General features: G+C 44.2%; 1 protein-coding gene across 2 annotated transcripts in view; it reads right to left on the bottom strand.

Annotated features, from left to right (window-relative positions):
- Positions 1–9,083, bottom strand: part of ptpn9b (protein tyrosine phosphatase non-receptor type 9b) — a 15,643-nt gene continuing 6,560 nt past the window's right edge. For both annotated transcript variants that reach the window (XM_060864513.1, XM_060864514.1), the window contains exons 5-13: positions 8,798–8,903; positions 8,589–8,699; positions 7,541–8,274; positions 5,675–5,771; positions 5,039–5,108; positions 4,816–4,894; positions 4,246–4,396; positions 3,611–3,818; positions 1–3,485 (exon numbers count right to left, since the gene is read on the bottom strand). In XM_060864513.1, coding sequence (XP_060720496.1) covers positions 3,262–3,485; positions 3,611–3,818; positions 4,246–4,396; positions 4,816–4,894; positions 5,039–5,108; positions 5,675–5,771; positions 7,541–8,274; positions 8,589–8,699; positions 8,798–8,903 — 1,780 coding nt within the window. In that variant the 3' untranslated portion in view covers positions 1–3,261. The remainder of the gene's footprint in view (positions 3,486–3,610; positions 3,819–4,245; positions 4,397–4,815; positions 4,895–5,038; positions 5,109–5,674; positions 5,772–7,540; positions 8,275–8,588; positions 8,700–8,797; positions 8,904–9,083) is intronic.

Raw genomic sequence — 9,083 nt, 5'->3', positions numbered from 1 at the left:
TTTCAGAATAATAGTCATGTTTACTATGACACTAATGCAGGCAGCAGGTAAAAAGACCATTACTGGATCACAAAAACATCAGGCACAGATGAGATACAAAAAAAAAAATATACAGATATATGAAATACAGCTGCATTCCCATTTCTCCTCTATAATTATTACAGAAAGTCAACAGCTCGTCCTTCCCATGCTCGCCGTCCTGCTCCGGAGCCGCTCGTTTTACTCGACGCCGTCCGTCCATGCAAGAGTTTCATTTCAGAAACATCATATAAAATAAAAGACACCGCTTTATAGGGACTTCGCGATATTATACGTGCGTGTTTGTGACGTAATAGCAGTTGACGTCTGGTAAAAACGGTACATCTGAAATCAGAAAAATATTTTCCTCACACATTCATCGCTTTAACTGAGAGAGAAGGCATTGTGAGGATCTGCTGAGTAACTCACACACTGATGAGAAAACCACTTTCGTTTTAGCTCAAATTCTACTCATCATTCATCTATTTGCATTTATTTTATTTTATTTTTTTCTGCCCGTTGCTCTTGAATTAACTTCGAAACGGCGGCCTTTGGCACGTCTGCCGCAGCTTCATGGAAACCCGTGTTCCGACCCAGCTTTAACACGACCCGGTCGACTTCTCATAACGAACAAGTCAAACATTTACACCACAGTGCTTCTGATTGGTCATTCATTCATTCATTCATTCACTGATCTACAGCACTGACTGATCAAAGGTTTATACGAATGCGCTTGTTTCTACAGAAAGCGCCGATTCACAGGGACACGGAGTTTAATATCCGAAGACCTTTTTTTTTTTTTTTTTTTTTTGAAAGGTGAAACGTTTTTACGGAAGGAGTCTCCAGTGTCAGGGCTTTATTACAGTCATGGAAAAGAATAAAAAGAGTGGCTTGTGAAGGGAAAGAATGCTGCTATGCTGCTATGGTATAAGTGATGAACGGAACTGACACAATTCTAAACTGATAAAAACGTACGATGAAAATAATTTGTAATAATTGTTGCCTAGTCGCTGTGTTATAAAAAAAAAAGAAAGAAACGGATCTGGACATGTTGTTATTACGTCCAGCACTAAACTGTACAGTATTAAGTGTTTTAATTGCTAGATTTTACACAAGGTGAGAAGTGTGTGGTGATCAGGGAGATGTTCGGCTCTTCAAAGGCTTTTAAAATCTTTGTAACGAAGTTGACACTAAAGTTAAAGGGTGAACGGCGAAGTCGACAAGGGCGTGTTAAAGAAACGTTATCGGAACACGGCCTCTCCGAGTAAAGAAGCCAGCATAATGAATACTATTAAACTACATACCGCGGCAATATCGCAGATTTTGTGTACGACCCTTAAATCTTACCCTCTGATTATTGGAAGAAAAACTCAGGCAAAAACCGTCAGCAACAGGCAATTTGGTTCAAAGACAACTTTGTTGTTGATAAACAAACATTCTTCTTTTAGCACAAACTCCCAAAAGCTCAGCATCAAGTAACACGGGTCCAGAAGTGGCATGAAGTCAAAAAGTCAGTCAAGTTGAAGCTGTAGCTGATCAAAATAAAACCTTTTGTCGCGTCTTTTCGGTCGTACCGACAATCGAAACATCAAATACTGCTGAAGTTGTACAGTCATTTAAAAAAAAAAAAAACATCAGGACAACAGCAAATATACCCCTGAGATTATGAGATATACGTAATCCTCATACGGACGCAAGATGCAGTTGCGCTACTGAAAGCTTGAAGGCACAAATAAACCCCCGAGCTCAATTAACCCGGGACTTCACGCTGCACCGTCCTAATCCGCCTGCACCTCAGACACACAGCACCATGACACAGGGCAGGGCGGTTAAAGTGTCAGTCAACTTCCACTGAGATTGAAATCCAGGACTTCAGGCTGAGACGAGGCTGCAGTCGAGGGCGGAGGAAACGAGCAGGAACAAGAGTCGAATTACTTTGAATTTGTTTCCCCTATAAACGACAGGCAGTGATGCGAAGTTTAAAGGCCACTATTTCGCAGGTCATCTAAGAATAAGTAGATAAGATCACGACGATATTTTTGCAAGAAACGTGTCTGTCGTTATTAAAGGTGATTCTAGACCTGTAAGAATTCAATATTGACGGTCAACTGATCTGGCTAGTTTCTTCACTCCTGCGTTTCGCCACAAAAAACAAGCCCCGTCCCCTTGTCCGGAACAGTAACAGGGGTTGATGTCCAATCTAATGACTCTAATCTCAATCCCTTTTTTTAAAAATGGGCTGATGTCAATATATTACACCTATTTTTTTATTCACAACACTTTCTCATTTCACTGTTTGTTTGTTTCCTTAGTAATGCGCTCACACTGCCCTTCGAGATTCGTCTTAACCAGAGAGAACCTGTTTATAAAGAGAAGCTAATCTGTTCCTGGTCGCTCGGTGATCACGATCCCTGGATTTAAGACCGAACGATTGATAGTCATCGAGTTGGAGAAAAGAAAAAGGGTGAAAACAGGATGCAGGACTGGAAGTAGCGTGATGTTTTTTTTTCCCCTCTTCTGTGATATACTAATCTCTTCATCTTATTGTTCTACCCCGACGTATATTTATACATAGATTCATTTATATATAGATTTCTAAATAACATTGAGTATTATATTAAAACAAGACTCTTCCCCCAAAGGTTGTTATGCACAATATATAAATGTATCTTACAAGACTATACAAGGTTTAAGTCACAACGATCATTACAGATACGTCCAAGCACTCGACACGTTACCTTTGGTTTGAAGGTTAGTTTACGATAAACGTAAGAATGTTGATCAAAGAAAAGAAAGTAAAAAATGGATGTGGTTATGACGGAGAAAGAAAATTCAAGTTTGAACACTTTCACACTATTTATACAAGTGTGACACAAACCCCGAGCTGCACACGACACTGATATCAGAGAGAAGTGGGGAAAGGAGGCAAGCTGGGGATTAGTTCAAGTTTCTCATTCACTGTGTGCAAGTCATGTGATAAACTGCTACAACTTGAACACCGAGCCACGGCTCGCTGGAGGGGATTGCAAAGTGGCAGCCTGCGAGAAGAGGATTCTCTCTTCCGCTTCCTTTTCTCTTCCTTCTTCCCGCTTTTTCTTCCTTCTTCCCAGCAAGGGGACAAAAAAGCCGAGCAGGAAAGTGGTGCTCCACCTGCAGACACGTGTCTTCTGGACGAAAAAAAGAGCAAGAGAGCTCTTCTTCTCTTTTGGCACCTTGATTCTTTCTTCTCTCCCTCTTTCGCGGTCACTCGCTGTCCGTCTCCAGCTCTGTGTCGGACCACTCGACGGGTGCGAGGCGTCCGGTTTGTTGTGCGTACTCTATCACGGCTCGGTAGCAGAAGTAATACTGGTCCCACGTCTGGATGCTGAAGGCGCGCTGAGTGCGCATGCGCCGCACCGTCTGCGTCACATCCACCGTGGCAATGTCCTCGAGACGTGAGAGACAAATGTCCAGAGTGCAGAAGGTACCTGAGAGAGAGAGAGAGGTGCAGATTGATTGATTGCTGATCAGGACATAATATAAAAAAATCAAAGACAATGACGTGGGATGTCTGCATGTTGCTCTGGAGAGAAACGGCGGTATATGAACCGACCTGTCCTTCCTATTCCAGCACTGCAGTGTACGACTATGGGTGGACCTCCGGGATGTCCCGTCCAGTCGGGAAATATCGTTTGCAACGCCAGGTCCTGCCTTTGCTTCACCTTGGCACGGAAATCCAACATGGCCGACGCAGATTTTGGAACCCCAAAATCCGGCCAGCTCATGTACAGATAATGAGACACCTCTCTACACTCACCAGTCTGCGTGTGTGAGAACAAACACAAACAAAAGACACCAACAAAAGTTATAAAATGAATAAAACACTCAGGGATTTAAAGGTGCGGTTATTGGACAACTAATCAAGACCTGGTGCACGCAAGGTGACAAAATGAAGCCAGACACAAAGATGATTATTTTCCAATAAATGTGCGGCACAAAGGTTTTATTCCTCCTGAACCAAAGAAAATAGCACAAGCTAAACATTTAGATTAATGTTTAATACGGACATTTTATACATTTGGTCTGTTATGTAGGCAAGAAGGTTAGTAGAGACAGACAGACAGACAACTAGGTAGGTACTGTAGGTACACAACTATTAGCACACAACTCAGAAAACTGACTGACACACAAACAAACATAAAACCTTTGTTACCTGGTGCAGGAGGTTTAGAAAAAGGATGCATGTACCTGACTGTTATAGAGCTCCAGATGTGAGAGTTTAAAATCTTGAAACATCTCTATGTGGACGTTTCTCACCAGGAAGTAACCATATTCCTCTGTGCGGCCGGCTTCCAGGGGCCAGTACTGTCCGCACTTTACTCGGCCTCGCTCCACAACTCTGTGAGAGAGAGAGAGAGAGAGAGAGAGAGCAAGATTGAGAAAGCGCAAGACAGAGAGAGACAGCAAGAGAGAGAGCGAGAGATAGAAAGAAAGAGAGCGCATGAGAGAGACAGAGAGAAAGAGAGACAGACAGAGAAAGAGACGGACAGAAAGAGAGAAAAAGAGACACACAGACAGAAAGCGAAAGAGAGAGAGAGAGCAAGAGAGTGAAAGAGAGAGAGACAGACAGAGAAAGAGAGAGAGGAAGAGAGTGAAAGAGAGAGAGAGAGAGAGCAAGTGGGAGAGAGAGGAGTTTAAATAGACATGAATTCGTCTTAGAATTTAAGCAAAGTGATATAGAAGTGATGGAATTAAGTGAATATTATATTTTGTCTATTTTGTGTGTGAATGGAGGAGAGGCGCTTCAGCCATGTCTACCTTGTTGTCATGACGATGATTAATACCACTTGCTCCCAAACCATTCGCCAAAAATCACCATATGTTTTTGGCAAAGGCCCTAAAATCAAAACCAGAGAACTCCTCATGAAGGCAAACACAAACACGATACCACCTATTAAAATCGACGTCTCGTTTCAAAGCCCCATCATCAATCTAGGGAAATTAAGGAAGTAGCTAGAGCTTCATTTCCCCGGTTTCTTACCCTGAGTAGCAATATATGCGTTCTTCATCTTGTAGCCATCCATGAAGCTTGCGTTAATGTAGTCTGAAGTCTGAAAAGAAAAGCAAGGTAAAAAAAAACATGTACACCTTTATATAGGTTATGTTAAAATTATGTAACAGAAAGAAAGAAAGAAAGAAAGAAAGAAAGAAAGAAAGAAAGCATCTAGAAAATACATTCAGGTTAAAATGTGATTAACAACGAGGCCGCAATGATTTCATTTAATCATCAAACCCAACAATAGATTTTGTCTGTGTTATGGTCAGCATTGCCGTGATGTTCTGTAGCAGAAGCAGACCATGTTTCTAACAGTAGTGGGTTTGTATACATTATATATCAATGAATTTATCCTTATTGTATAAAATCTGATCTGTTTCTCAGCACCTAATGTAGTTATGCTGAGAGGGTTCGGTGCCGACGCGTCACGGCTCCTCTTAAACATGCTGTGAATATATGACGTTTCACATAACGTGGTGACGTAACGTACGCTCAGAGCGTCTCTGGGTTATTAGGAGGACTTAACTTTCATCTCACTGAAATATAGCGAGAGTTAAAGTTAATTACTGAGAAACTGAAATAATGGATTCTAATATGCTGAATGTTGAAGATGCTGCTGACCTCGTCGTCGTCGTCAGTGAGTGGGCAAAGTCGGACACGGGATTCGTCCAAGCAGAGCACGTCACTGTAGCGGTTTTTGACCTGGTTAGCTGGTATTCTGGTGACACAAACATCACAAGGTTAGTCAAGCTGTTTGTCTGAAATCTGGGGGGGAAAAAACTATTGCCTAGTAACGTGAACCAGTAACACGTGTACATTAGGAAGTGTGTTTTAAAAGCAATACTCTCATAATCCTAATGTTTTCTTTCTTGTCCTATCATTATCCTCATCCACTCATCAACACCACCCTCATCCACTCATCAACACCACCCTCATCCACTCATCAACACCACCCTCATCCACTCATCACCACCCTCATCCACTCATCAACACCACCCTCATCCACTCATCAACACCACCCTCATCCACTCATCAACACCACCCTCATCCACTCATCACCACCCTCATCCACTCATCACCACCCTCATCCACTCATCACCACCCTCATCCACTCATCAACACCACCCTCATCCACTCATCAACACCACCCTCATCAACACCACCCTCATCCACTCATCAACACCACCCTCATCAACACCACCCTCATCCACTCCACCCTCATCCACTCATCAACCCCACCCTCATCCACTCAACACCACCCTCATCCACTCAACACCACCCTCATCCACTCAACACCACCCTCATCAACACCACCCTCATCCACTCATCAACACCACCCTCATCAACACCACCCTCATCCACTCATCAACACCACCCTCATCCACTCATCAACACCACCCTCATCAACACCACCCTCATCCACTCATCAACGCCACCCTCATCCACTCCACCCTCATCCACTCATCAACACCACCCTCATCCCACTCATCAACACCACCCTCATCCACTCATCAACACCACCCTCATCAGCACCACCCTCATAAGCACCACCCTCATCAACACCACCCTCATCCACTCAACACCACCCTCATCAACACCACCCTCATCCACTCATCAACACCACCCTCATCCACTGATCAACACCACCCTCATCCACACCACCCTCATCCACTCAACACCACCCTCATCCACTCAACACCACCCTCATCAACACCACCCTCATCCACTCATCAACACCACCCTCATCAACACCACCCTCATCCACTCATCAACACCACCCTCATCCACTCATCAACACCACCCTCATCAACACCACCCTCATCCACTCATCAACGCCACCCTCATCCACTCCACCCTCATCCACTCATCAACACCACCCTCATCCCACTCATCAACACCACCCTCATCCACTCATCAACACCACCCTCATCCACTCATCAGCACCACCCTCATCAACACCACCCTCATCCACTCAACACCACCCTCATCAACACCACCCTCATCCACTCATCAACACCACCCTCATCCACTCATCAACACCACCCTCATCCACACCACCCTCATCCACTCAACACCACCCTCATCCACTCATCAACACCACCCTCATCCACTCATTAACACCACCCTCATCCACTCATCAACACCACCCTCAACACCACCCTCATCCACACCACCCTAATCCCACTAATCAACACCACCCTCATCCACTCATCAACACCACCCTAATTTCACTCATCAACACCACCCTAATTTCACTCATCACTACCACCCTCATCACCATCTTAATACCCTCACCATTTTAATATACTTATCGTTACCACTTCAATACATTCATCACTATCTTAATACACCCATGACTACAATTCTAAAACACTCAGGCCTCATGATCCTCATTATAACATTACTGTATTATCACTGACTTATTACTTATCTCCATCTCTGACCTAACGCATGTCATCAACCCAATTTATTCTTACTCATCCTCACTTGGAGTAATCAAAGGTTCCAGCAGGCGCCTCTTTCCGGATCTCCTCGTACTCCTGGTAGATGCCTTTCTTCTTCTTGGTTTTGACGTGCTGCACCAGCTCCTGCACGGTCATTCCCCCTAACTCAGCTGTATGTATCGATGCCATACCAAGTGGCCAACTTGACTCATAGGCTGGGCTATGGGACAGAGGTGTTGGCCTCAACGACTTCTGAGGAAGGGGCGGAACCCCAGCACTTGCTTCCGCTTCCTCGCCAAGAAAGTCCGCTTCCAGCTCAGCGCCATTGCCATCTCGTCGGCAGTCGTTCATGCCTCCCATTGACGCTGACGTCGTTTCTGTGTTGTTTTTGTGATGCAAGGGTGTATCTGGGGGTGTATCTGACTGAGGAGGCGGAGCCTGACGACCGTTTGCAATGTTGGCATTTGGGCCGAGTGGTGTCAGGCCATTCCAATGGGTGTGTCGGTGGTTCTGAGGATTAGCGTTGCCGTCGTCAAGGCTGTTCACAAGCAACGTGCCACCCGGGTTGGTGTTGGCCGTCTGATTGTGATCTGGGCAGTAGGAGTGCAGCAGGCCATCCAAGCAGTCTGTGTTGCCATCAGTGGAGTTGTTCAGGGTGGAATTAACACATGACTGGATCCAGGCCATGTGGCTGTACTGTGACGAGCCCCCCAGGTGCTCTGGGAGCGAGATGACTGGGATGTGATTGGCCAGTTCATGAGCTTTTACTGTACACACCTAAGATAAAGAGAAACACAAATCAGCAACCAGGTGGCCATTTAATTAATATTAGCATTAGCACAATTAGCATCAACTAGCATAACGTTAACATATCATGGCTTTAATAATTGTCGAGTTAACTTAAAACAGTGATTCAAGCAACATCTAGTTTTCAAAGTGACAAAAGACCAGAGATAAACAACCACACGTCTAAAGATCTACGGCTGCATGGTGGTGTCTGCTGATTCGTCAAGTCATTAATAGCTCATTTGCTGAAACCAGCGTTATATCCTCTATATGGGGAGTTATTGAGGTCGAGTGTGATTACTTACCCTTTCTCTGAGTTTCTCTCGCACAAAAAGACGCAGCACAGCAAACGGCGCTCGAAACCAGAGTGGCGACGACACGATGAACACGCATTTTAACCTGGCAGGAAACGCTCCCTAGATCAAAACAAACATAACTGCTTGTTAGTACTGATGCTAAAACACTTCTGTCCAGTGAGGAAGAGAAAGCTGTCTGTAACCAGTGGGACACTCACTTTGAGAAGGTTTAAAATTTTGACACAGAGTTCGTAGTCAAAGTTGGCGTAGGTGGAGTTGGTCATGTCGTAGATGAATATAAGACCATCTCTTTGTGTCTGGATGCTACAGAGACGAGAAATGCAGATGGAGGAGGGTTTTAAAAATAAATAAATAAATAAATAAATAAATAAATATACAGGCACTAAACCATTACAAATATATGTTAGTTCCAACAAATGGTGAGAGGAAAAGAAAAAAAAACACCAATTATAAGACAATGCAGAAAAAACCTTGTGACCTGCT

Source organism: Tachysurus vachellii, chromosome 2 (genome assembly GCF_030014155.1).
Source record: "Tachysurus vachellii isolate PV-2020 chromosome 2, HZAU_Pvac_v1, whole genome shotgun sequence".
Taxonomy (NCBI): domain Eukaryota; kingdom Metazoa; phylum Chordata; class Actinopteri; order Siluriformes; family Bagridae; genus Tachysurus; species Tachysurus vachellii.
This window is presented reverse-complemented; position numbering and strand designations above follow the sequence as displayed.